This window comes from Bubalus kerabau, chromosome 4 (genome assembly GCF_029407905.1).
Source record: "Bubalus kerabau isolate K-KA32 ecotype Philippines breed swamp buffalo chromosome 4, PCC_UOA_SB_1v2, whole genome shotgun sequence".
Taxonomy (NCBI): Eukaryota; Metazoa; Chordata; class Mammalia; order Artiodactyla; family Bovidae; genus Bubalus; species Bubalus kerabau.
The window spans coordinates 30404453-30432229 of NC_073627.1; the positions used below are offsets into that span (position 1 = coordinate 30404453).

Here is a 27777-nt window from a genome sequence, read left to right on the forward strand (position 1 = left end):
ACGAACCCCGGCTGTCTCTGAGATGGTCCTTCCAGAAACTGCCACGGCTGTCAGGGCTCAGGAACCTGCTACTGCCTCCCCACCCTGGATGCCATTTCCCCTCCTGAACTGGAGGCTTTAGGATGCACCTGCTGGGCTGGGGCAGCCCGGCTCAGGAGGCCTTATCCTGGGGCTGCATGGTCAGGAGGCAGCTGCTTACCCATAGCGGGCCGCGGAAACTCCTCCGCCTCGACAGTCGGGGTACCATCCAGGGGGCTGGGCTGAGGGACTGGGCGCCCAGCTGAAGGCAGCCCTCTGAGTGCGAACCTCGAGCTTGGCCCACTGTGGTCGGCAGGTTTGGAGCGGCTGGCCCCAGACACCGGGCTTAACCGAGGTCAAGGCAGCCAAGACCGTCACCATCTCCAGGGCCTGCCAGGGACCTACGTGGGAGAGCAAGCAGGAAGCTGAGCCCAGGCTGCAGATGGCCCAGTGAGGGATAATGGCCTCGATTGAGAAGGAGACTCAAGTCAGAACAGCGTGGTGCACAGCGGGCAGGGATTACTAAGGCCTGGGTGCCCCAGGCCCCTCAGGAAGCGAGCACGGGCAGCACGTAGGGGCAGCACACGGTACACCACGCAACCGGCCCTGGGACCCCGCCCACCATGCCTGTCCTTGTGCCACGTGACTGCCTCTCCGCCGAGGTTTATTGGCCACCTTAGCCGGGCTGGGCCAATCAGATTCTCTCCCAGGACTTCGGTGGTGTGGGCGTGGAGCCCGTCTGGGAGAAGGCGGGGCTGGAGGCTCAGCTCTGTGCGAACTCGGCCAGGCCCAGGCAAGACCGAAGGGAGTCCAGCTAAACCCAGGGCTGGGGGCCTGGCAGCAGAGGCAGCCACGTGGGAGGGGGAGGAGACGGGCAGCGGTGGGCAGAGGGGCAGAGATGGGAGACCCTGTGCGCCGTGAGGGAGAGGGCCAGAGAATCATTCACTTCTTTTCACTGGTTTGGCATTTTCAGTGTCTTTTCCACGTCTGGTCATTTTATGGCCTGGCCATTCCTTCCCGCTACCAGATGATGCCCCTGCCTTCCATCCTCACGTTCTACTTGAGATGATGAATGGAGGTCAGTCCCTTGTAACCCCATGACCCCTGAACCTGCAGCTCTCTCCCCAACCCCAGCATCATGTCTTTGTAGTGACCCCCACTGAGCAAACCCTGTCCTTCCTGTCCTTCATGTGGGTCTTGCTAGGGAGGCAGACGTGCTAGTGTGAAGGGCCAAGGATGCTCCCAGACCCATCAGATCATAGCCAGCCAGGGAGCAAAGAGGACACCCCCTCCCGACACTTTCTGTCACACCTGCACATGAGGTGGTTTGCTAAACCCAACTGTTTACTCAAGGGGAGCATCAAATTAATTAAACAAGGAGGTCTGCAAGCAAACCGACACCTAAGTCTGTAAATGCTTCTAGGTGAGGAGGTCAAAACCTAAGCACAGGGAATGCCCTGGTGGTCCAATGGCATAAGAATCCACCTGCCAGGGCAAGGGGCAATGGTTCGATCCCTGGTCTGAGAAGATCACACGTGCTGTGGAGCAACTAAACTCGTGAGCCACAACTACTGAACCCTGTGCGCCCTAGAGCCTGGGCTCTGCAACAAGAGATACCACTGCAAAGAGAAGCCTGAGCCCCCAACTAGAGAAAGCCCTCCCATAGGAATGAAAAGCCAGTGTGGTAAAAAAGCTAAATAAGAAATAACTCATAAAAACAAAAACCTAAGGACAACCAGTCAAAAACAAGTAACCAAAAGGTGGAGGCAACCCAAGTGTCCATTGAGGAAATAGAAAAACAGACTGTTATCCATTCAGTCAATGGACTATTATTATTCATCCTTAAAAAGTATGGAAGTCCTGGCGGATGCCACACATCAACAATACCAACACAGAGGGCCTCATTTTAGGTGAAATAAGCCAGTCACCAAAAGACAAACACTGATGCGGTACCCTAGGAGGTGCTTATACGAGGTCCCTGGAGTCATCAGATTCATAGACAGCAAAATGTTGGTTGCCAAGGGCTCAGGGAAGGGAGAGGGGGAGCTGTTTGGTGAGTGTAGAGCTTTAGTCTTGCAAAATGAAAAGACTTCTGGGGACTGGTTGCAGGACAATGTGAATGTGCTTAACAGCACTGAGCTGATACACTTTACAGTTCTTTTCATATGGGGGTTTTTCTTGGCCATGCTGTGCATCTTGCAGGACCTTAGTTCTGTAATCAGGGATTGAACCTGTGCCCCGTGCAGTGGAAGCACGGAGTCCTAACCAGTGGACCACCCTGGAATTCCCATATATGCACTTTAAAATGTTTAAGATGTTTAATTTTAGGTTATGTGTATTTTACCACAATTAAAAGTGAAAAAAAAATTTTTTTAAACCTCACAGAAAATACTGATGCAAGTAAATGAGCTAACATATATGGAAGTGCCTGGAACAACATAGGCATTTAATGGGTGTTAGAGTCTGTTTTCTTTTTCTTCCTTACCTCTGGTCCTTGATTCCTGATGGTCTAAAAGAATGAACCAGATGAGACTAAATTATAAGACGCTAATGAACACTGGGTTTCTTTCCTTAAGTAGGTGAGATAGTCTGCGTAACAGTTTTGTTGCATAACAGATCTGCTTGAAGATGGAGGACAACGAAAAGGAGGAGAAAAGGATTCAAGAGAAAATGAGCTTGCCTCACGGCATTTTCCTTCGTGCAGATTTCCTGCAGGATGTGTGTTGAGCATAGGACCGTGTGTAGAGGCGTTGACTGGACCGGCAGCTTTAGCCACGACGTCATATTTCATCTAGTCCCAACCTTTTCAGGTGTTTGCTTATCTCCCTTTACAAATGAGAGAACCAAAGCTCAGGGAAATAGATTGCCCAAATGAAGCGGTGGGGCCAGAATGTGGGGCTGGTCTGTATCCATCTGGGCGGCAATGCGCTCTTCTCCAGCCCTCCAGCTCTACGTGGATGCCATCTTGCAGGGTGCTCAGTAGACCTGTGCTGGCGTCAACCCTGGATGTCTGCCATGGCGTGGGTAGAGGAGACACCGCACCTGTGCTCTGTAGCTGCCTCTCCCACCTGTGTCACAGTGAGCACAGTTTTGGGGGGAAAAGAGGAAGAAAACGTTTATCTGTCTGCCTAGCAACTGCTGAACTATTCTCTGAAAAAGACCTCGGGGTGGAGACGCTCCTCCTGCCAGGGTGTCTGGCTGGGCTTGGGCCCCTCTGTCTTAGGCTCCTGCCCTCTGTCTTCCCGGGAAAGAGGACGGGTCACTCAAATTTCTACCAGCCCCCGACCTTGTAAATTCCTACCAGACACATGGGCTTTGGGGAACAGAGCACTGTCATCTTTCTCCAGCAAAACAGCTGCCAGTCTGAACACTGATTTCCCAGAAGGTCACACAAGGACTCGTGAGCTCATGTCTGGCCCTGGTTCAAAGGAAAGATGTTCTGTGAGTCTGGTGCTCTGGAACCAGGCCTAGGCAGCGTTCCCTGGGTGCCACGGCAGTCATTAGGGAAGCAGAGCGCCCCCAGGGCCTCGTGATCATGCCAGGGAACAAAGGGTGTGTGGTTTCTCCCCATCTGTCTGTCTGTCTCTCTCTCTCTCCCACTCTCGACTCAAAAACTTGGGTCAAACCAGAGAGCTGAGAACATCTTCCCACCAACCCCCATCCTCTTTGCTAAAAGCCTGCAGTGTAGTTGAAAGCAGCCTGGAGTGAGGATCTGGCCGGTGGAGGCTGTCCTCTTGGTAGAGAACTTGAGTGCCAGGCAGGGACCCTGAGGCAGCGGGCTTGGCCCTGCTATGAGAATGGTCAGACCTGCACCTGAAAGCACGTGGCTTCCCCTGGTGCCCCGTCCTGGATCTTCCTGGAAGGAGCAGCTCTGCCAGCACCCTGTCCGCCGGGCCTGGCTCTGAGCCTGGTGCTGGCTTTGCATGTGGCCGCCTCACTTGCAGGAACCATCTCTGTTGCCTTTAGGAATTAAGCAGCTTAGCCCACACCCAGTTGGTATTTTCAGAATTTCTGATAAACAAAATAAATATGCAGCTTATATAACACTCCTGGCTGGAAAGTCAACAACGGCTGGCATGGCTGAGCAGCCGACCAGAGGCCCAAGGGCAACATGTCTGGGGTGGCTGGTGATGAAGGAGCCCGTTGTTGGGCCACCCTATCAAAACCCTTTGTTCTAAACTTTCTAAAGTGAACTCTCTGCAAAAGAGTGAACTCCAAGCCCATTTCAGAGTGAGGTTTGCTACGGGCGGAGGTCTCAGCGGTGGTAATGAGCACCAACCAGGCCCTGGTGCAGCTCCAAACCAAGAGCTTCCCCTGAGTTCTCCCATTTCATCCTCAAACTAACACCAGATGTAAACACTGAAATTAGTACCCATTATAGATCAAGAAGGGCTTCCTAGGTAGCGCTACTGGTAAAGAATCTGCCTGCCAATGCAGGAGATGTAAGAGACACAGGTTCAATCCCTGTTTTGGGAAGATCCTCTGGAGGAGGGCATGGCAACCCACTCCAGGATTCTTGTCTGGAGAATCCCATGGACAGAGGAGCCTGGAAGGGTACAGTCCATGGGGTTGCAGAGTCGGACACAATGGCTATCTCCCAGAGTTGGCTCAAACGCATGTTCATTTTAGAAAGCATGTATTCACGGAGATCAAGAAGCAGGTCCGGGGATTTGCAATAGCTCAACTGGCCCTCAGCATCGACTACCCTTCCTGCTGGCAGCTTTTAGTGCTGCTAAAACCCACCTTTCCCAGACTCCCTTGCAGCCTGGGCTCTGGGTGAGCTCTGAGTTCTGTCCTTACACACAGATTGGCTCCTGGGTTTGATGAGCAAGGCCATGGTGCCCACAGCAGTGAATTCAGAGGTGGCTCTGATTCCCCAGGCAGAGGGTAACTCTCCCGGTGAGCCCTTCTCATGTGTCCTGGGAGCTGTTCCTGGAGGCCTTGCCCAGTGTCTGCTCCTCCAGACTTTCCTGTGTTTTTGTAGAGACCTAATTCCCTTTAGGTAAGTATGTATTTATATATTTTTATTTACTTTTTGGCTGTGTCTCAAGGCTTGTGAGATCAAACCAGTCAAAATTAAAAGAAATCATCCCTGAATATTCATTGGAAGGACTGAAGCTGAAGCTCTAATACTTTGGCCACCTGATTCAAAGAGCTGATTCATTGGAAAATACTCTTATGCTGGTTAAGATTTAAGACAAAAGGAGAAGGGGATGACAGAGAATGAGATGGTTCGAAGGCATCATCCACTAAAATGAACATGAGTTTGAGCAAACTCTGGGAGATAGTGAAGGACAGAGGAGCCTGGTGTGCTGCAGTCCATGGGGTTGCAAAGAGTCAGACATGACTTACCAACTGAACAACTATTGAAAATACCTACAGAGGATTCTGTTTTCTGTTCTGACATGCCTGATATGGATGGTGGCCTACCTTCCCTCAGCTCCTAAATGGTTCTCCCTGCCTGCGGACAGATTCTCCATCATCTGCGAGGCACCACCCGCCTTCCAGGTGCTTTTACAGGTGTCTGTTTATTCCTGTGCTTATTGTCTGGTCCGTACAAGTGGCAGACACTTGCTGCCCAATATCGATGCTCCTGGGCTTCCTTCGTGGCTCAGTGGTAAAGAATCTGCCTGCTAATGCAGGAGACTTTGGTTAAATCCCTGGGTGGAGAAGACCCCCTGAAGATGGTAATGGTAACTAACTCCAGTATTTTGGCCTGGGAAACCCCATGGACAGAGGAGCCTGGCGAGCTACAGTCCTTGGGGTCACAAAGGGTTAGACATGACTGAACAACAACAGCGATGCTCCTCCTTCCGCTGGGAGAGGGGTGCTGCGAGACAGGATGTGAGTGGAGGTGACCCGTATATGAGCCTCTACATCTGCACCCCCGCCTCAGTGAACCCCCAAGGCCTGGTCTGAACAGGAGACCACCGTTAGCAGGGGCGGGGGGAAGTTCCAGGAACAGAGCCCTGCCAGCCTCCCGTGGCATTCACCACGGCCACTCTGAGGTCAGCCTGTTCCTGCAGCATCACCTAAGTCACCCCTATCAACCCCTTCCTAAGTCACCCCAGTCAAACAAACCTCCTGAGAAGCACAGACCCTGTGTTTTTTTCACAATGTCCCCAGTACCCAGGACTGTCCACTCAAAAAATTGCTGGTTTTTTTTTCTCTCTCTCTTGTGGTTAAGACTCTGCACTTCCAATGCAGGGGGCATGGGTTTGATCCCCAGTCCAAGAATTAGGATCCCACAGGCAGTGAGGCATGGCCAAAAAAGTAAAAAATAATTTTAAAAAATTTTGCTGAAGCAACAAATGAGTGGAGGAAATCTCCCCTCTGTTTTATAACAACAGCAAAAGAAGAGACTGTGACCACAGCAGACTGCTTGCTTGTTTTCTGTCTGAGAGTCTAAATACTAGGAGCACCAAAGAGTGGAACCAAAGGGTGCTTTGCCAAGGTTTCAGCTGCCCAGCTGAGAACCGGGACGTCAAGGTGCCCTCCGTGCCCTCTGTCCAGTGTGATGAGGGTTGTGAGGAGCCACCCAGAATGAAACCCCCTCTCACTGGTGACCTGTGAGTTGGGATGGTTCTTGGTCATTTACGTTTTAGACGATGGCAATTGTTTGGAAAGGCTGAATCAATTGTGCAAATATTTTTTCAGCACATTCCTTAATCCAGGAAAAAAAAACAGTAGAGGGGATCACAATAGTGAGATTAAGGTTTTTTCATTGTTTTCTTTTGAGTTTAAATCTAATTAGGAAATAGGGTTAGTCCAGGTTAGTCCTGTTGGTCAGGTTTAGGACATCACAATACAACAGCTTAGACTGTTAGTCTTGTAACAGAGGTGGTGAGTGGGAAGAGGAGGAGGAGGGAGAAGAGGGCGACGGTGACTTTTCCCAGAGCACAGAGAACGACGCAGATCAGGTGTTTGGAGACCCTGAACCATCTCCTCTCCAAGCTGCGTGTTTCCAGCTCTCTCGACACCGTCTCAGCCAAGGGTTTTGAGGACACATCCCTGCAGGTGACACTTCCGTGGTGTCAGGGAGGAGACATGGAGATGCAGACCCTGTGAATGGTGCCCCGAGACCAGGCTACACCCCTTCCGAGTCTGGGCTTCCTCCTCTGTGGAGGGTGTACAGAGCTGCTGGTGGTGGGGGCTGGGTGGGGAGGAGTGGGTCCAGCCAAGTCTTCCTTCTTCCTCCTCCTCTGGCCTGGGGGTGGCTCTGTTCTGGGAGGTCATGGGACACGTTGCTTTTGAGCAGGTTGCTGTCTGTTAATTCGGCTTAAACCTTACTGGATGCGGGAGTCTGGAGCTCAGGGCCAGGGGGCCGGAGACTTTAATTTGGGAGGAGAAGCTGGGGAGGTGAGGGCACTGAAGCGTGGGGTCCTGGGAAACCAGAGTGAGGGGGAGAGTGCTGGAAGGAGGGTGTCCTGGCAGAGGGCTGCCATGGGGACGAAGCGTTTTTGGGCAGAGAGCAGGCGATGGTTCAGCCTATGATGGTTCAGCCGGGTTGGGGGCAGAGGGGAGGAGAGTGGGGATGGGGCAGTGACTCAGGGAAGTGATCTGGGGAAGACTTTGCTTTTGTTTTCAGTCAGTTATTTGGATATTTGCAAAATAAGTAACAGGCACACACAGAACATCCAGTGACCCCGTCCTCTCCCCTGCCCTCCTGGAGTGGACGAGGTAACAGCCAGTGGCCAGGGTTGGCTTGTCTCCCCCGCGGTCCCCTCACCCGCCGGCCTGACTGACACTCTGCTTCCCACGGTCCTCACTGGACCCTGAACCGGGTCCTCAGGCCCCTCAGGCCAGACCCTGGCCCAGAAGCCGCTGCGCACTGGGGTTCCAGTGCTGCCCCAGCTCCCCGTCCTCCCACCCCAGAGGCAGCACGCTGGAGTCACCCAGGGGGTCGTGTGCACCATCCACCACGGGTCTCACCCAGGGACCCCTGCCCCCGCCTCCTTGGTCTCCCCTCTGCTAGACTCCCTGAAATGGAGCTGACATCCCCAAGTTCCAGGGCCCTGGGGCTAAAGGGAAGCTCTGAGGAGAACTTTGCTGCTCCTCAGCTGACAGTGAGGTGGGACTGGAGAGGGTGGGGGTTGCGGGGGTGGGGGAAGGGGGGTGGAGGTGGGGTGGGACTGGAGAGGGTGGGGGGGGAGGGGATGGGAGTGGGGGAAAGGGGGTGGAGGTGGGGTGGGACTGGAGAGGGTGGGGGTTTCGGGGGTGGGGGATGGGGGGTGGAGGTGGGGTGGGACTGGAGAGGGCGGGGGTGGGGTGCAGAGACTCGCAGTCCGGTGCTGGTCCGAAGCTTTATTGCTCTATGTTTAGTGTAGCGTGGGGGCGGGGCTGGGTGGGAAGGATGCACTTGAGCAGCGGGGCACCAGAGGAGCCCTCCAAGGGTGCAGCACGGTGAGGCCAGGGCACCGCTTCAGTGACGGGGCATCTGTGGGGGACACGAAGGGCAATGAGGCCCTTGTCTGGCCGGCGGCTCCCCCACCCCACCCCCATCCCCACCTCCCACTTCTCACCTTGGCTGGGCTCGGCGGATATCTGGCTTTGAGGGTCTCTTCATTCAGCAGAGGCCTCACCAGGCAGGAGCGGCGGTGCGAGAAGGTCTCGAAGCTCTTCCTGCCGTGGTAGGACCCCATGCCGCTGTCCCCTGCGGGGGCACCGGCTCAGTGTAGCCCGAGACTCTGATGCTCCTCCTGTGCCCCTTCTCCCCTTCGCCCACCCTGGCCGATCCCTGATTCCGCCTGGGCCAATCCCTGGGGTGTCTGCCGCGGTGCCCGCAGCCCTGGGCCTGAAGAGTCTCACCCCAACCGGCCACTAAGTGGCTCTGTGGCCTCTCTCAGGGCCCAGGTGAGAGTCTTGAGGTTCAATGTGGCTTTTGGGTGTGCCGGCAAAGGAGGGGTTGGGGGAGTCTGAGACTCAGCCCAGGGATGGGGGACACCCGGGGGTGGGGCAGCAGGCGGCAAGCTCAGCCCCCAGACTCACCCACACCCCCGTAGGGCAGTGAGTGCACGGTGATGTGGACAACGACGTCGTTGGCTGTCACCCCGCCGCTGGAGGTCTCCGCGATCATCTTCTTAATCACCTGCAATAGCCCCCCGGCCTCAGTCTCCACCCAGGACCCCCCAGCCCTCCCCACCTGTGCAAGTCCAGGAGCCGCAAGGATGCGAGCTAGTGGAGGCCGAGCCCCAGCCTGGGGCCGCTCCCCCCGCCCCCAGAGTCCCAGGCTGGGTCCCCCACTCTCCCCATGGGGATTTGTGCCAAGATGGGAAAAGCAGTAGTTCCCACAACACCGAGAATAGCACCAAGCGGGTCAGCATCTCAGTCAGTGCTCTGTCCGGACTTCAGAGATGAGGGGAAAGGGACTCAGGAAGGTTAGGGGACATCACACAGCAGGGAGTATGGGGCTGAAATCTGTTCCCTGGGTCTGCGTTTGCAGGGGTGCTGAGCTGGGTTCCCAGGACCCTGGGGAGGGCGCCTGGCCCACCTTGTCGTTCGGTGAGAAGACGTAGAGCGCCAGGGGCTTCTCGCGCTGGGTGATGAACTGGATGGCCTCCTCCAGGCTGCGCACACACACGATGGGCAGGACAGGCCCGAAGACCTCCTCCTGCATCACCGGGGACTGGGGGTCCACGTCCGTAAGGATGGTGGGGGCTAGGCAGGGAGAGGCCAGAGTCAGCTGGTGCCCAGACCCACCCAGGCACGTGGCCTTCTCTCCCAGGCCTTTACAGATGAGGTCCCCGGGCTCTGCGAGGGGCAGGAGGAGGCCCTCCAGCTGGGCTCCACCCTGGAGGGTCATGGGGAGGACAATGGCATAACCAGTATGGGGGTCCCTGGGGGCCCCACTTCAGGCCGCATGAGCCCTGCTGGAGCTCCTCAGCCTCCTGGCAAACTGGGGGCCAACTGGGCCCCCATCTGCTGACCCCCGAGCCCAGGCAGGAGGCCCCTCCCGCTTGGCACACCTGGGGCTCCCATAGTCTCTGCCGCTAGCACCCTCTGCTGAAGCTACTTGGATGGAGAGGAGGTGGGGCTCCTTTAGGCCTTGGGGGTAGGGGGCTATGGTCTGAGGAGGGGCCTCCCAGGTGGCACCCAGCTCCTGCCCATGGAGAGGCCTGGAGTCAACCCGGGCCATGGGTGAAAGAAGCTATATTATATGCACCGTAGGGCTTCGCCTGCCCCTCAAGGGTCTGTGCCCATTTCCACCAGCCCTTCAGAAGGGCTGGCACACGCACCGATGTAGCGGGTGGCCGCGTCCCCGGTGCCTCCATAGGCAACCTTCTGGCCCTCCAGCAGGCCCATCACCCTCTGGAAGTGCCGGGAGTTGATGATTCTCCCGTAGTCCCTGGACTTCTTGGCGTCCTCCCCGTAGAACTCCTGTGAGGAGATGGCAGGCTCCAGGTGAGGACTGGACGCTCGTCGTGGCCACAGGCTGCAAGGCTATAGCAACTCCAAACTGGGAGTATGTGGGCACCGCCTGGTGGAGCAGTGCTGCTAAAAACTACGGGGCTGCCACACCCCTGCTGCCCACCACCTTCCCCAGGGAATGAAATGCTGTTGTTTGAAAGAAATACATGCACGGCGTCTGGACATCACATTGGGCCCAAACATGCGTCCACAGCACAGAGGACAGAGGGGACACGCCACGTGAGCAGTGACTGCCTCTAGGGGGTGGGATTCCAGGTAGAGCTCTTTTCCTTCTCTGTGCTTTTAAATCTTTTCCAAATTAAAGTGAGTGTGGACTACTTTCATGATCAGAAAAAAAAATTCAGTCTTTTCTTTAGTCCACGCCCATGTCACTGCCTGGCAGCCCGTCACCCACCCCCAGTGCCAGCACTCACTTTCAGGGACTTTTTGAGCTTCTCCACGATTTGGCTCTGGATAGAGGGGTCACACAGGATGTAGTCGGGGGCCACGCAAGTCTGGCCACTGTTCATGAACTTTCCCCAGGTGATGCGTCTGTGAGAACGCCAGGTTATAGGGCATTCTGCCAGCCGTGAGGAGGTGGGAGGGGCTCCCCGGGAATAAGCCTCTGGCCCGGTTAGCCCAGGGTCAGGCTGTAGAGGCTGAGCTGTAAACTGTCCATGGGAATGGGGGGACACGCCTTGGTGCCCCACTGGCTTCCAAATTCCTGCCAGAGCACACTCATGACCCTGGACGTGATCCCTGGGCCTGCAGTGACCTCATCACTGACTGGCAGGAGGATGTCTGGGGCAGGGGGTCTGGGGTGGGTGGCCTTTGTACCCCTCTTTCAATAGTCTTGAGCCCTGCACGGCCAGGTGTCACCTGCTCAGGGTCCCCACGTCCCAGAAGGCCAGGCATGCAGGGTGTGAAGGCGGGTAGGGCTCTGGCTCGATGCCCCCACCCCTGCAGGAAGTCTTTCCCGAACTCTCTCTGTGAACATGGTGCCCCTACCCCAGCTCCTGCCAGGACCACAGGTGCCCAAGGACAAGGCCACGTTGGTGTCACTTGGGGTGCCCTGCTGTCCGCCTAGGTTGGGGGCAGCCTCTCACCTGCAGGCAATGTCCAGGTCGCAGTCCTTGTCCACATAGCAGGGGTTCTTGCCCCCTAGCTCCAGTGTGACGGGGGTCAGGTGCTTGGCCGCAGCCATCATGACGACCCTGCCCACCCCGGTGCTCCCGGTGAACAGGATGTGGTCGAATCTCTCCTTGAGCACCTCTGTGGTCTCAGCAACACCCCCGTTGATCACAGGGTACAGATCCTGCCGAGCGAGGACGGAGGCGAGGCTCAGACACGGCCACAGCCCCCTCCCCACCTGCCCGGGCAGCCAACACCAAGCGGACGCCCTCTCCTGGCTCGGGGGTCCATTCTCCTCACCAAGCTATCCTCACCCCACCCGTGGCTCGGCCTGTGGCTGCAAGAATTCACTATTTCCCCACCCCAAAGACCTGGCTGGGCCTTAGTTCTCAGTGTGCTGGGGGAGCCCGTCACCTGGTCCAGGTACTGGGGGAGGATGGCGGCCAGCAGGCTCGCCGTGTTCTCACTCAGCTCCGACGGCTTCAGGACCACTGCATTCCCTGCAGAGCACAGAGAGTTGGGACTGCACCTGGGCCACCCCGCACTCTGTCCTCCAAGGGACCCAGGACACATGGCGGGAGGCAGGGCTGCATGGACATCCGAACCTGGCTGGGCCTTGGGCACTCAGAGGCCTGGCTGAATACTCTGGTCCTTGCAGCCTCCCAAGAGAACTAGCTCCATCAAACCTCTCCCTGACCACAGGCCCCATCTTTGCCCAGTCCTCAGCACCCCAGACCCCTTCCTCTGCAGTGAAGGATGGGGACCCCTCCTGGCTCCCTGACCTGGAGCGGGGCCCACAGTACCTCCAGCGATGGCGCCCACCATGGGCTGGATGGTCAGGTTGAAGGGGTAGTTCCAGCTCCCGATGATTAGGACCACGCCCAGGGGCTCCGAGTGGATGTAGGCCTCATCCTGCTGGGTGTGGGGGGTCTTCTCCACAGGCTCATCAGCAGCCCACTCAGGGAGTTTCCTGATCATGTAGTCGATCTCCTCCAGGACATACACAATCTCCTCGTAGTAGGCGGTCCATTCGTTCTAGAGAGAGGGCTCAGTGAGGTTCACCCCAGGGTGAGGGCCGTGCAGTGGGGGCTCTGAGCAGAGGCCCCAGGGCCTGTGGTGGTCCTGCTTCCCAGCTCTGTGACCCCAAGTGAACTTCCTACCCTCAGTCTCCAGATCTGCAAAATGGGAGCAAGACAGGACCTTATGCTCCAGGTGGGCCCATTTAGAACTTGACTTGTTCAGCTGCAAGGGAGCCGTTCACTGCAGAATCCCCAGCCCAGAGCACCCGCCAAGAAGGCACAGGGGGTGGGACTGAGGATTAACCTTTGGGTGGTGAGCTTGCAGGGACCCCTTTCTGCAAGTGCTGGGGGCTCAGACAGGTTGGACATATTGAGTTCAAGGTGCCCAAGGGGACCTCAGACCTGATTTGAGGGTCCCTAGTGAGTCAGGGAGTGCTTCCCTGGTGGCAATGGTAAAGATTCCGCCTGCCAATGCAGGAGACACGGGCTCGATCCCTGGGTCGGGAAGATCCCCTGGAGAAGGAAATGGCAACACACTCCGCTATCCTTGCCTGAGAAATCTCATGGAAGGGGAGCCTAGTGGACTACAGGGCATGGGGGTCCCAAAGAGTCTAACATGACTTAGTGACTAAACAACAAGTCCAGGGGAACAGAGCTGAAGGGTGTCCAGGGAGGCTTATAGATGAAAACAAGACTTGAACCCAGGACAGAGCCCTAAGACCACCTTGAGAAAGTGGCTACAAGAAATATGCAACCAAAGAGAGTCAGGAAGAAATCCAGGAGACCCTCAAGCCAGGAGAGGACAGACTGGGCAGCCCATGGCCAGGCGTGGGGTGGGGAGGAAGCCAGTGTGCAGGGTGAGGAGAGAGGGAGTGCAGAAAGTGTAATAAACAGCTCTCTCTCGAACTGTGACTGTGCAGAGCAAGATGGAAGTTGTGAAGTCAACCACTTGGATTTTCTTGCCTTTGGTTTTTGTCTTAAGGTTAGAAATCTTGACAGATTAAAAACAAAACAAAACAAAACAAAAAACAGTAGCAAAGGGCCAGGAAGCAGAAGGCTTGTAGACTCCAGCCTCTCTGCTCCCCTCCGAGGCAAGACGGGAGGGTGGAAGCAGGTCCAGGTGACTTGGGGGCAGTGAGGGGAAGGGGCTGAGAATTTGGAGGGGTCTGATTTTGCTCAGAGAGAGGAAAGGATGGGGAGGGAGTGCAGACTCCAGCAGAGTGGCCAGACTGGGCTGTTTCTTGGTGTGGAGAACCCAGGGCTCCGCGTGGGCTGAGAGATGGAGGAAAGAGAGGCCAGAGGGGTGTCGTGTTAGCAGGAGATGGTTAACGTGCGCTGGGCTGGGTGGAGAAGCGAGTGAAGCCAGGAGCGGGGATGACAGACGGTGGAAAAGAGCCTCTGGCCCTGTGTAGGGCGCGTGGACCTGGGGCGCCTCGCGCGCAGGGAGAGGAGGGCGCGCCCCAACCCAGAGGTGCGCAGTGCCTGGGGGACTAAGTGGCTTCTCTGTTAAGGGGTGGAGCCTTAACCACCCGCCCCTGCGTGCAGCGGACATCCTGGGCGCACGCAGTCCGCGCCTCCGGTGGTCCGGATGGCGCACCTTGTGGAGGTCCGCAGCCAGCGCGCCCACGAGGTCCTTCTCTCGCTCGCGGATCAGGCGCCGCAGCCCCTCCAGCTGCTGGATGCGGAACTGGAGCGGGCGCGTCCGACCCGAGTTGAAGGCGGCTCTGGCCCGCTGCACCACCTCGCTGATTGCGCTCATGGTACCTGGGAATGGAGAGCTCCTTGCAGGCGTGGAGAGCGCCCTCCCGCCGGGCACTGAGACCTGGGGTCCCCAGGGCAACACCCACCCTTGCTGCTGATTTTATAGGATGAAGATCTCCCTAGGGTCACCGGGAAGTGGCACCCTTTTGCCTTTTCAGCTCCCTAACCCCGCAGTCTGGACTGTCCTGGTTGGCAGGCTACCCCTGCCCACCAGCAGATGACGGACCCTCACACTGGGGACCCGGCAGCAGTGACCTGGAGTCCTAAGGTTGTCTACACTTGCTCACCGTGGGGTCTTGGCAGTGTGCTGGGGGCAGGCCCTTCTTGGCACCTGTCAAGCCCCACGCCCACCTCTATCTATGTGCAGAGCTGTTGACACTCCCAGGCAAACCCTCCAAGTGCTCTCCAGGCACACCCAACCAGGCCAGTCTCCAGATCAGATTAAAGGACCCAGGTGCTGACTCCACACCCACACTGAGTAAAGGAAACTCAGCATCAGGACACACACCCCACCTTTCTGACTGATCCTCATTCTCAAAAGCACTGGTGGCTTGTCCCCACACAGACCCAGGCTGGCTGGGTCTTTGAACTGTCAGCCTTGTCCCAGGCACGAGGAGTAAGAAATGAAACAGGCTACAGACAACAGATACACCAGGCATGTGTGCACTTGCAAGAGCCCGTGGGGGCAGGCCCTGTGTGGTGATCTTTTGGTGGTGGTGGATTTGCTTTCATTTTTCTGAAGGGCTTCACTTTTCTGCAGCGAATTTGCATTTTTGAAAAATGTTTGTTAATTTGGAGGGAATTCCCTGGCTGTCCAATGGTTAGGGTGCCAAGCTTCCACTGTAGGACTGCAGGGGGTGCAGTTTTGATCTCTGGTTGGAGACCTAAGATCCTGCACGTTTGTTCACTTTTTGAATAGGTAATACATGCTCATGGTAGGAAATGTAAAAGATACAGAAAGGACACAGAGAAAAGTTAAGTGTCCCTCCTTCCTCTCCCCCAGTAGTTCCTGTTATCCTCCCAGAGGTGCCCACCCACTTTCAGACACAATGTGATCTCTGACAGCAGAAAAAACACAGTAAGGCTATTTCCACTTAAAAAAAAAAAAAAAAAAAGACATTATATGGGGCTTCCCAGGTGGCCCTCATGGTAAAGAACCCGTCTGCCAATGTAGGAGATATAAGAGATGCAGGTTCAATCCCTAAGTAGGAAAGATCCCCTGGAGAAGGACATGGCAACCCACTCCAGTATTCTTGCCTGGAGAATCCCATGGACAGAGGAGCCTGGTGGGCTACAGTCCATGGGATCACAGAGAGTCCGACATGACTAAAGCGACTTAGCACTGCACCACATATATACAATACATATGGTATATGTGCATGTATTATTATACACGGTATATATATACCATGGCTTCGCCTGATCCACCATGTCTGCAGAGGTCAGCATCCCCTTTGAGCCTCACAGATATCCTCACTCTGAAGGAGTGCCCACGAAGAAGGAGCTGCTATAGTCCACATTACCAATGAGGAAAGTGAAGCTGAGAGACATTAAATGCTCTCTCTACAGGACTCTTCTGCCTCCTGGTGACTGAATCAAGCCTCCTCACCCAGTGTCCCCAGGTCCCCCTGCTCCGAGGGCCCCAGGGGCCCCACCTCCCTGGAGCTGCCAGATGTGAGCTTCGGACCTTCAGCACACAGCTTAGATGCTCAGAATATGCTCCTGGGGGTGGGAGGACCAGCTGCAGAGGTGGACCACTCCCCGCCAGGCTGCAGCTAGAGGTCTCTAGAAGAAGAGAAGGGGAAGAGGGTTACCTTCGACACAGGCTCTCCCAGGGATGGAGCTCCAGGAATGGGTGTCAGCTTAGAGGTGATGCATTTAAAGACCCTTCTCCTGGTCCTGGGAGTCCCTCCCCAGGAAGTTTGCGTAACAAGAACAAAACAGCTTTCAAACGTGGGGCGTTGTAATCTGCTCCCAGTTTGGGGGATTAGGACTAGGCTGTCTGATTTTGTCCGGTTCAGAAATGCAAGAATGTGTCCGCAAGGCTTGGGTGGGGCCTGTCCAACCTTCCAGAGGAGCCTCTCTGTTTGCCCAGGGGCTGTGGATTGATTTAGACTGACCTGACAGCTTCCAGATTTCCCAAGTGCAGGTGCCAGCTGCCGTTCTCCCCACCGCCCTGGTTACATAAGGGCAGGGGGCGGGGGGCAGGGTACAGCTGTGGTGAGTGTGCACGCAGCTCCCTGAAGATGCCCCATGGAGGCGAGATTGCCAAGCCTGGGGAGCCACAGGCCGGGACTGTCTGTAGTAGGCCCCACTGTATGTGGGTCTGCCCTCCTATTGAACAGCAGAGAAGAGGACCACAAACCAGTACCAATGGCCAGGAATCTCCTGAGTGTGGTCACCTGGGGGCCAGAGACGCTTGGGCAGGGAGAGCTCAGGAAGCCCCTTTCCCTAATTACAGGTGTTTGCTGGGTGTCTGCTCAGGGGTGGGGTTGGGGGGGTGGAGGCAGGTGTGGAAAATGTATCTGAACACTGCCCACACCTCCCCTGCACAGACCTCAGGCTCTGGGCCTCCCACTGGCACTGCCTGCCACCCTCACCCGCCAGCCTCGCCACGTCTGGGGGACCCTGCCTCCCTCCTGGATTGATTGTCCTGCCCCCTCCCTCCACCTGGAATGCCCCTCCCTTATTGCCGCCCACCAACCCTCGTCACCACACTTCCTCCTCTTCCTCTGTTCTTCTCCAGAAGGTATATCAGCCTCTGACAGGCCATTTGTCTACTTATTCTGTTTGCCATCTGTTGGCCACCACCTAGAATTTGCTCTGTTCACTGCTGAGTCCGTGGCACCTAGAACTCTGTCTGGCACAGAGTAAATGCTCAATAAGTGAGTGATGTGATGAAGCGAACAGAGAGCATTTCAAAGTAATATGAAACCTGTAGTGGCTGCAAGTGGAGAAGGCGATGGCACCCACTCCAGTCCTCTTGCCTGGAGAATCCCATGGATGGAGGAGCCTGGTGGGCTGTAGTCCATGGGGTCGCTAAGAGTCGGACATGACTGAGCAACTTCACTTTCACTTTTCATTTTCATGCATTGGAGAAGGAAATGGCAACCCACTCCAGTATTCTTGCCTGGAGGATCCCAGGGACAGAGGAGCCTGGTGGGCTGCTGTCTATGGGGTTGCACAGAGTTGGACACGACTGAAGCGATTTAGCTGCAGCAGCAAAGGCTGCAAGATGCACAATATGCTGCAGGGCTTCTGATGAAGGTCCCGTGGTGGATGAGTGGGGAAACAGAGTCTGAACTGAATGGGAGGTATTTAGGGAAGGAACAGCAGGGAGGCTTGGAACAGCAAAAGCAGGCACACAGAGGCAGGAACAAAGTTATGTGTCATTGCAGTTATTAATAAGGTGCTATTAACAAAGGAATTGAAACTGTCAGGGGTGCAGATTCTCAAGCCCCCCTGCTCAACAAGATCAGAAGCTCTGGCTGAGGCCCAGCCATTGGTGATGCTACGAGGCCTCCCAAATTTCCAACATCCTTTGGATCATAGAAAAAGCAAGAGAATTCCAGAAAAACATCTACCTCTGCTTTATTGAAGGGAACAACAGAGGATGGGATGGTTGGATGGCATCACTGACTCGATGGACATGAGTCTGAGCAAGCTCCAGGAGTTGGTAATAGACAGGGAAGCCTGGTGTGCTGCAGTCCATGGGGTTGCAAAGAGTCGGACATGACTGAGCAACTGGACTGACTGACTGACTTGGCTTTATTGACTACACCAAAGCCTTTGACTGTGAGGATCACCACAAACGGTGGAAAATTCTTCAAAAGATGGGAATACCAGACCACCACCTGCCTCCTGAGAAATCTGTATGCAGGTCAAGAGCAACAGTTAGAACCGGACATGGAATAACTCAGACTGGTTCCAAATCGGGAAAGAGTACATCAAGGCTATATATTGTCACCCTGCTTATTCAACTTATATGCAGAGTACATCATGAGAAATGCTGGACTGGATGAAGCAAAAGTGGAATCAAGATTGCTGGGAGAAATATCAATAACCTCAGATAGGCAGATGACACCAACCTTATGGCAGAAGGCAAAGAGGAACTGAAGAGCCTCTTGATGAAGTAAAAGAGGAGAGTGAAAAAGCTGGCTTAAAACTCAACATTCAAAAATGAAGATCATGGCATCTGGTCCCATCATATCAGATCAGATCAGATCAGTCGCTCAGTCATGTCCGACTCTTTGCGACCCCATGAATCACAGCACGCCAGGCCTCCCTGTCCATCACCAACTCCCGGAGTTCACTCAGACTCACGTCCATTGAGTCAGTGATGCCATCCAGCCATCTCATCCTCTGCCGTCCCCTTCTCCTCCTGCCCCCAATTCCTCCCAGCATCAGAGTCTTTTCCAATGAGTCAACTCTTCGCATGAGGTGGCCAAAGTACTGGAGTTTCAGCTTTAGCATCATTCCTTCCAAAGAAATCCCAGGGCTGATCTCCTTTAGAATGGACTGGTTGGATCTCCTTGCCCCATCACTTCATGACAAATAGATGAGGAAACAATGGAAACAGTGACAGACTTTATTTTCTTGGGCTCCAAAATCACTGCAGATGGTAACTTCAGCCATGAAATTAAAAGACACTTGCTGCTTGGAAGGAAAGCTATGACCAACCTAGACAGCATATTAAAAAGCAGAGACATTACTTTGCCAACAAAGGTCTGTACATAGAGTCAAAGCTGTGGTTTTTCCAGTAGTCATGTATGGATATGAGAATTGGACCATAAAGAAACCTGAGCACTGAAGAATTGATGCTTTTGAACTGTGGTGTTGGAGAAGACTTTGGAGAGTCACTGGGATTGCAAGGAGATACAACCAGTCAATCCTAAAGGAAATCAGTCCTGAATATTCATTGGAAGGACCGATGCTGAAGCTGAAACTCCAATCCTTTGGCCACCTGATGTGAAGAACTGACTCATTGGAAAAGACCCTGATACTGGGAAAGAATGAAGGCGGGAGGAGAAGGGAACAAGAGAGGATGAGATTGTTGGACGGCATCACCAACTCGATGGACATGAGTTTGAGCAAGCTCCGGGAATTGGTGATGGACAAGGAAGCCTGATGGGTTGCAGTTCACGGGGTTGCAAAGAGTCAGACACGACTGAGTGACGGAACTAAAAAAGGCCTCCCAGTGATTCTGAGGCCTCCAGGGGATTCTGAGGCCTCCAGGTAAAGGTGGAGAACCACTGACTCACCAGTGACTGGGAAGAGTTCCCTTTGATCTCTGTGTTTATTCTTTTAAGAAGTTGCTATAAGGAAATCATATTATTTATTGTTTAATACCTGATATATGTTACAGACATATATATATATATGTGCATTTACAAAACTATATTATGTGAACTATGTATGTATGTATGTAACTATATTTTGGAACTCCTGGGAAGATTTGTGGTAATGATGTGAATAAGAGAGAGATTTTACATTGGTCTGAGGCACAGAATTCAGTTTACATGTTTCAAGTGGTCAAGAAGCTAGGCTAAGGGCATAAAACCTGAGAAACTGTTCTAAGGGATGAGTACAAGGTCCTTAGAGGCAAACGTGAAGTTGTTAGGTGACGGCAGGCATGATGTGAAGCATTATTCCAGGGACACATCACAAACTCGAGCTGCCTGTGGTCATCACGGCCACCACTCAGGCAGCAGCCACTTTGTGCTGTGACTGGACACATGAGGTCTCTGATGACAATTCTACAGGAAGGTGTCACCACCACCAGCACCCCCATTTTATAAAGGGGGAAAGGAGGCTCGAAGAACGTTGGTCCAAGTTCTCATCACTCACAGGTGTTGGAACCAGCCTTTGGACCCACTAAAGCCCAGGCTGACTCACCCAGTCCAAGCCGTCTCCCTGGAAGCAATATGCAGCCAAAGCAACCCCAGTGGGAAGTGTCATATCCGTGCCAGTTCCTCGTGGCGGAGCCCTCCTGCCCTCCTTCTGAACGTTCTGGTTCTCAGTACACAGCTGGTTCCAACCAACCTGGGGATCTGGTTCCAAGTGACTAGATGGAAAGAGGAAGGGTGCCAGGGAGGAACAGCTGGGAAGATGCCAACCAGCAGGATCAGTTCCCTGTACAGCAGCATCAAAGAGGAGAAGTAAATGTAAATTCAACAAAAGAAGTGTAAGAGTTATACACTGAAAACTGCCACATTTTGTTAAAAAAAATTAAAGATCTAAATAAATGAAATCACAGGTCATGGATCAGAAGATGTAACATTAAGGTGACAATACTCTCCAAATTGATTTACAGAGTCAAAACAATTCCTGTTAAAATCCCAGATTTTTTTTTTTTTTGCAGGAATAAAAAAACTGACTTTAAAGTTTGTATGTAAATGCAAGGGACCCAGAATAGACAGAACAATCTTGAAATAGATGAACAAAGGTAAAGACTCAATTTCAAAACTATGACAAAGCTGCAGTGATCAAGATGGTGATACTGCTGGGACTTCCCTGGGGGGGTCCAGTGGTTAAGACTCCAAGCTTCCATTGCAGGGGGCACAGGTTTGATCCCTGATCAGGGAACTAGATCCAACATGCTGCATGGTGCAGCCAAAAAAGAAGATTGTGGTGCTGACATAAAACAAACATTCAGATCAGTGGAGGGGCTTCCCAGGTGGCACTAGTGGTAAAGAACCCACCTGCCAATGCAGGAGACATAAGAGACATGGGTTCCGTCCCTGGGTCAGAAAGATCCCCTGGAGAAGGAAAAGGCAACCCACTCCAGTATTCTTGTCTGCAGAATCCCATGGACAGAGGAGCCTGGTGGGCTACAGTCCATGGGACCACAAAGATTCAGAAAGAACTGAAGCAACTTAGCACGCACGCATAGATCAATGGAACAGAGCTGAGTCCAGAGATAAACTGTTACACATATAGCCAACTGACTTTTGACAAGGCTGCCAAGACAATTCAGCGAGGAGAGAATGGTCTTTCCAACAAATAGCACTGCACAATGGAATATCTACATGCAAAAGGATGAGCTCGGACCCTTGCCCCACACCATATGCAAAAATTAACTCAAAATGTATCATCCACCTAAATGTAAGAGCTAAAGCTACAAGAAAGTGTTAGTTATTCAGTCATGTCCAACTCTTTGGGACCCCATGGGCTGTAGCATACCAGACTCCTCTGTCCATGGAATTCTCCAGGCAAGAATACTGGAGTAGATTGCCATTCCCTTTTCCAGGGGATCTTCCCGACCCAGGGAGCCAACCTGGGTCTCCCACATTGCAGGCAGATTCTTTACCATCTAAGCCAAATTTGCCTTTCATACTACAGGAAAACATAGGAGTAAATCTTCATGTCCTTATGTTAGGCAATGGTTTCTTAGATATATGACCAAAAGCACGAGCGACATAAAAAAAAAAAAAAAAAAACACGTAAGTGGACCACATCAAAAGCTGAAGCGTGGGACTTCCCTGACAGTCCAGTGGTTAAGACCCTGGGCTTCCAGTGCAGCAGAGTCCACTGAGATCCATCTGTGCACCTGCCATATAAACTTCCAGATGCAATGCAGTGTGGGGCTCACTGACCTAGAGGGCTGATTTCCAGGGCCTGAAGGGAGTGAGGGTGCCAGGGTGCGTGGGGCAGGCTGGACTCGGCTTTGCCCAACAGCACTCCATTTCTGACTTGAGGGTTCCCTGTCCTGGGTTCCTCCAGTCAGCAGCTGGACACTGAGCCACTAGAGGACACTGGGATTTCAATGACTGTTTACAGGGCCTCTCCTGGGAGCAGCAAGGTGAGCGAGGCTGGCTGCATGTTTAGGAAAATGCAGGAAGGACCTTCTATCCACCCCGAGGGCTGAGACTTGGGTCGGAGAAGGTACAGGTTTGCAACCCTGGGAGGCAGAGGGAGCAGGCAGGCAGCTCCCCAAAGGGTGCTGCAAAGGTCCCCCACTGTCAGCTGGCCCTGACCTTCACATCCTGCAGACTCCGAGGAAGCACTCAGGAAGCCGGGGCTGAGCCTGAACCAAGGGCAGCCCAGAGCTAGCACCAGCCTGCAGCAGCAAAGTGCAAGTCATAGTGAACTGGGCACCTGGCCTGAACCCTGCTTGGAGCCCCTGCACATCCGCTGGAGGGCAGGCTGCGGCCCGCCTGGCACTCCTGCTCCTCTGAGTGTGGGAAGCCGCACCCTGACTACTGATGAACACACAGAGTGCACCCCATTGCACACCAAGTTTAATAATTACTCTAAAAGGGGCAAGTATCTTTCTGTTTATTTCTGCATGATGATCCCACAGATATAGTCTTGTGAACCTGCACAAATGTGATGACTGGTTTTTAGAGACACCGGTTCCTTTCTCACTGAACCCAGCTCACCTCTCCCCGCATCAGCGCCTTGCAAATTCTAGCATGTCGTGCCTGTGTTTGTCCCAATCCTTAGATAACATCTGATAAAGTTAAATGTGGAAGACACACTGGCAGCTGTCCCGTTTTTAAGACAGGGTCTCACGGAACATGGGTTCTGATCCCCCGTGTTGTTGTGTTGCCTCTGAGTGGTGGGCACAATTCCCCACCGCCCAGGCGGGGGACAACGGGGTCCACTCTGTCCCCTCTCATAGCCATTCAGCACTAATATCCACAAAGTCTGATGTGATGGGACCAGAATGCTCCCTGCTAGGGGAAGCCACTAGCTTTGACCAATGCTCCGGAAGCCTCCTTGAACTTACTGGTGTTTTTGTTTCTTTGTAACAGACTCCCAGGAATGCTGGCATTTTTGATCTCCTGCCTGTTAACTGATGGCAGTCCCCGGAGGCCCGCGGGCTGTCTGGGCCATGGTCCAACTGGGCTGCCGGCGCCCTGTGCTCTCACCATTTCTCGGCTGTTCCCGACCCCATGCTGGGGGGGCCCTCACAAATGTGCCCCAAGCTCCCTCCCAGGCCACTTCTGTTCTGTTTTCCTGGTTCGTGTTTAGGAGCTCCTGCTGTGACAGCCGCTGGGTCACTAGTACTATTTTCCTTGATCTGTCTTTTGTCCGGGGACTGGATTTATGGCATCTCTGGTTAAGATGAGTGTCTGTACAGCCAAGAAATCTGCTTTAGTTTGAACGAGGCGGGCTCTCTCCAACCCTGCATGGTTCATCTATATTTGCAGTATTTTATCATTTACTCTGAGCCCTTTGAGAGGCTATCTTAGTGCACACATTCCCTATATAAGCCCATTTAATCCTCATAACTGCCCAAGGGATAGGAACAGTTATTATGTCCACTTTATAGATGAGGAAACAGAAGCTCTGAGAGGCTAAGTAATTGGCCTAAGGTCACACAGCGAGTGAGTGATGGAGCCAGGCCTCACCCAGCATTGATTCCTCAACCTCCATTGGAGGTTCACACCCTTCAGCCTCACCCATTTCCTCAAAATGCTTTCCTCTCCTGACTCTGTTATTATGTCTCGTTTCTGAATCTTAGCCTTGTGTGTTTCTATAACTCATTTTTCATTCACAAGGAAAGGAAGTCAGGGTGAGCCACGGTTCTTCTGCTCATCAGTGTTCACAAAGGCCAGGCCCCACTTATCTTCTAAGAGAAGTGTGCAGGTAGGTTTCTGATTCATTTCTGTTCTTCGTCAATTCCATCTTCCTACTTTCCTTTTGTGGGCTTCCCAGGTGGCTCAGACGGTAAAGGATTCGCCTGCCAATGCAGGAGATCCAGGTACAATCCCTGGGTCAGGAAGATCCCCTGGAGAAGGGAATGGCAACACACTCCACAGAGGAGCCTGGTGGGCTACAGTCCAAGGGGTTCCAAGAGTCAGACGCAACTAAGCACGCAAGCAGTTTTCTTTTGTACTTAAACTGAAAAAGCAGGTCCTTGGTCTTTTGTTTTTCTATTTTAATACAGATGGCTTTTAAGTCATTTTATTTTCCACTGAATGTGGTTTTGCTATGTTCTGGAGAATGTAACATTCCTATTTTCACTGCTTTCTAATAGTTTTTAATTTCCTTCTTGATGGCCTGTTTTTTAGAAGTGTGTTTCCTATTAATCAGGGACCCACTCCAGCATTCTTGCCTGGAGAATCCCATGCACAGAGGAGCCTGGCAGGCTACAGGTCACAAAGAATTGGACACGACTGAGCGACTAACACACTTTCCTATTATCAAAGCAGTTAACATTATATTCTTCACACCTTTATTAGTTACTGACGATTTTCTCAGATTGTGATAAACTTTCTCAGATTATGATAAAAAATATGGCCTTCTTCTCTGCTTTCCTGTATTGGTTCAGGCTTTGTTTGTGGTCACATAATCTTTGTAGCCATGTCAGGGACATATGAATGAGAGGTATGTTTTCTGTTCATAGCTGTAAGAATCTTTACCTATCAAATGTACTGATTATTTCTGGACACTATTCCTTTTTATTTACTTGGTCTAACTCTAGGCAATGTGTATAAAAACTTCTCATGGTTAACTGTATTTTTATCCAACTGTCCTTACAATTTCAATACTTCTGCTGTGTGCATTTAACCACATTTTGCTTTGCTCATACAATTTTATGACTGACCCTCCTTATGATTTTTGCCTTTCCTCTTCATGTTTCAGCCATAAAGGCCACCTTATCTGATGTGAATACAGCTCTTCCTGCCTTATTTTTGCTTGCACCTGTCTGCATACCTCATTACCTCCAGTAACTTATCCTGCTGTTTTATGCATTTCTTGTAAATGACGGACGGTAGGTTAGTCTTAGATGCCCGCCTGACAGTCTTCCTGGAACTTGCCATCATATTCTTCCCATTTCCTTAGCACCCACTCTTCGTGTTGTTCTCTCATCTCTGATGGTCCCGGTTCCCTACTTTCCCTGTTGATCTGTTAGTGCTTCTCCCCTGCGTGGCCTCGAAGGTCCCCTTCCTCCCAGCTCTGTAATCAGATGCACACTTTCCTACAAGTGAGGAGAGCAAAACCCCAAGTATCTGTCCCTAAGCTGTCCTGTGCCTCTGCTGCCCCAGGAGGCACTCGAGGAATCGCCCCCTTGTACTGACATTCAGGTGAATCACTTTCCACACTCCCCAGCATGTGTCCTTTGCTCTTTCCTCACCCCTTGGAGAGTCTCGTGCTTTTAGTTCTACACAAAAATTTGGACCAAGTGAAGTATGAATATAAAATGGCTTTTCAATTTGTTTTCAGTTCAGCTCCATCTGGGCCTCCTCAGATCTTTATTTTCCACCCCTTCAAACATTCCAAGAGGCTCCCATCACTTTCTGGTCAATTTCCGGTGCCCAAACCTCTGTCCAGGCTAACTAAGCACTTTGATCTCAGTGCACGGCCTGTGCCAGCTCAGCTCTGGCCCACGTCCCCAGGAAGAGGACAGATCTAGCTCGCTCCCCTCCAACATTCCCCGAGGCTCTGTCCACTGCGGGGGTGGCAGTGAGGGGAACGGAGTGTTGGTGGCAGGAGAGTGAACCAGGGCAGAGTCTTTGCTACTTACCGTTACCTAGTGCTCCTGGCAGCCTGTGTGGGTGTCCAGGGGCCCCACAGCTCCTGCCTCCACCCAGTTACCAGGAAAGGGTTTCCAGTCCCCTCTGCCCCTGCCCCACCCTCCACAGCATCATCTGTGGGTCCCCTCAGCTGGCTGAGGCTCCCCGGGTATCAGCAAGATGGTCTGAGGCCATGCTTCCTCAGAGCGCAGTCAGCTGGAGGAAACTCACATCCTCATGACCCAAACGGGCCCTCTGACCAGCCCTCTCCAGTTCCATCAGCTCAGGTGAGGATAGTTCAACAAGTCCCCTGCGTAAGTAGATGTCCCTTTTGCAGGCACCCCCATCTCTCTTGGGGATCCCCCTCAGTGGGCTTGGAGGGGTGGGGATGCCATCCTTCAGGGGTGTTCGGGAGGAGGGAAAGGCCACAGTGCCCCCGTTAGGCTCCCGACTTCCTCTTACAAGTGCTATACTTTCTAGTTTTCTGTTTCTATGGCAGCGAGATGCTGGGGGAGATGAGGGAGTCAGCTCTCTCCCTCACTCTGGGTGAAGTCTCCATGGGTGAAAAGCCAGAGTGCACAAAGGAAGGACAGCTGGAGCCCAAGGGGAGGGGGCATTTCAGACTCTGGGACCCCCTGCAGGGGCTGGAGAGTTGGTAATTCCTGGACTGGCACACACGCAGACTTCCCTGAGTCCATGCTGGGGGTGCTGGGGAGGGGTCAACAGCTGCCCTCGGGACCACAGAGCCGCTAGAGAGTATGGCCTGGTCAAAAGCACTGCACCACCACTACACTAACTCAGCCTTCAACAGGAAGGCAATCCTGACACCTGCTCCGACGTGGGTGACCCTGGAAAGCATTGTGCTGAATGATGCCAGCCATAGGACCACAGACCACGTGATTCCAGAGACGGAAAGGAGGGCGGGGGAAGGGTGTGGAGTGAGGGTGTAATGGGGACAGAGATTCAGTTTGGGAAGAAGAGAAAGTTCTGGAGATGGTGGTGGTGGTGGCTGTACAACAGTGTGCATGCGCTTACTGCCTCTGAACTGTGCACTTGAAAACGGTGAAGATGGTAAACTTCATGTCATGCATGTTTTAACACAGTAAAATTTTTTTTAAAAAGCCCATCCACATGGACCCAGGAATGCAGCAAACACATGAGCACCATCTACTAATCCCCCTTCCCAGTTGCCGGTGCTGGGGTAGACAAAGGGCAGAGCCAGCCCCCCCCCCCAACGCCTTCGGGGAGGGTGGAGGCTCCAGGTGCAGCGGGTCAGAGGAAGCAGGTCCAGGTGTGAACCAGCTCTGGCTTCAAGTGAGCGAGGCTGGACTTGCTGAGACACGGGTGAATGATGACAAGCTGGATTTGGACAGCGGTGACCTTTAGGGGCACAGAGAGGAATAGACCAGGAGGGGCTGGTAATGCACCGAGGGCTTTCTGTGTACATAATTTCTAAAGCTGGGTAGAAGGAACAGTGTTGAGTATTTTTATATATTTCTGAATGCCCCAAACACTTCATTGTTTACAATTAAGGCTACTTTTAGAGCAGTTTTGGTCACAGCAAATGTGGGGGGAAGGTAAGGGACTTCCTGTGCATCCCCTGCCCCCACACAGGCACCAGCAACATCCCCATCGGTGGGTACATTTGCTACAATTGATGAAGCTCCGTGGACACGTCATCACCGCTCAGAGCCCAGAATTGACCTCCTGTGGGTTTGGACACATGGATCGTGACCTGTATCCACTGCTATCACATCACACAGAGGACTTTCTCCCAGGGACGGGGGAGCCTGGTGGGCTGCCGTCTATGGGGTCGCACAGAGTCGGACACGGCTAAAGTGACTTAGCAGCAGCAGCAAAGAAGAAACATGGGGCGTCCACGCTAAGTGTCTGCTGGTCGTGGGAGTGTTTCCTGTGGGGTGCAGCTGATGAGGGACACCCTGACAGCCACAGAAGGGATAACAGGGTGGAATACC

General features: G+C 53.3%; 1 protein-coding gene across 1 annotated transcript; it reads right to left on the reverse strand.

Moving 5' to 3' along the window:
* Positions 1-8332: 8332 nt before the first annotated feature.
* Positions 8333-16298, reverse strand: ALDH3A1 (aldehyde dehydrogenase 3 family member A1). Its single transcript, XM_055580035.1, has 11 exons — positions 16151-16298; positions 14173-14339; positions 12360-12591; positions 11971-12056; positions 11532-11740; positions 10860-10977; positions 10254-10395; positions 9509-9675; positions 9007-9106; positions 8541-8671; positions 8333-8455 (listed from the first exon to the last, which is right to left on the reverse strand). Exons 2-11 carry the CDS (start codon positions 14332-14334, stop codon positions 8441-8443), a joined length of 1362 nt encoding a protein of 453 aa, XP_055436010.1. The 5' UTR covers positions 14335-14339; positions 16151-16298; the 3' UTR covers positions 8333-8440.
* Positions 16299-27777: the final 11479 nt, after the last annotated feature.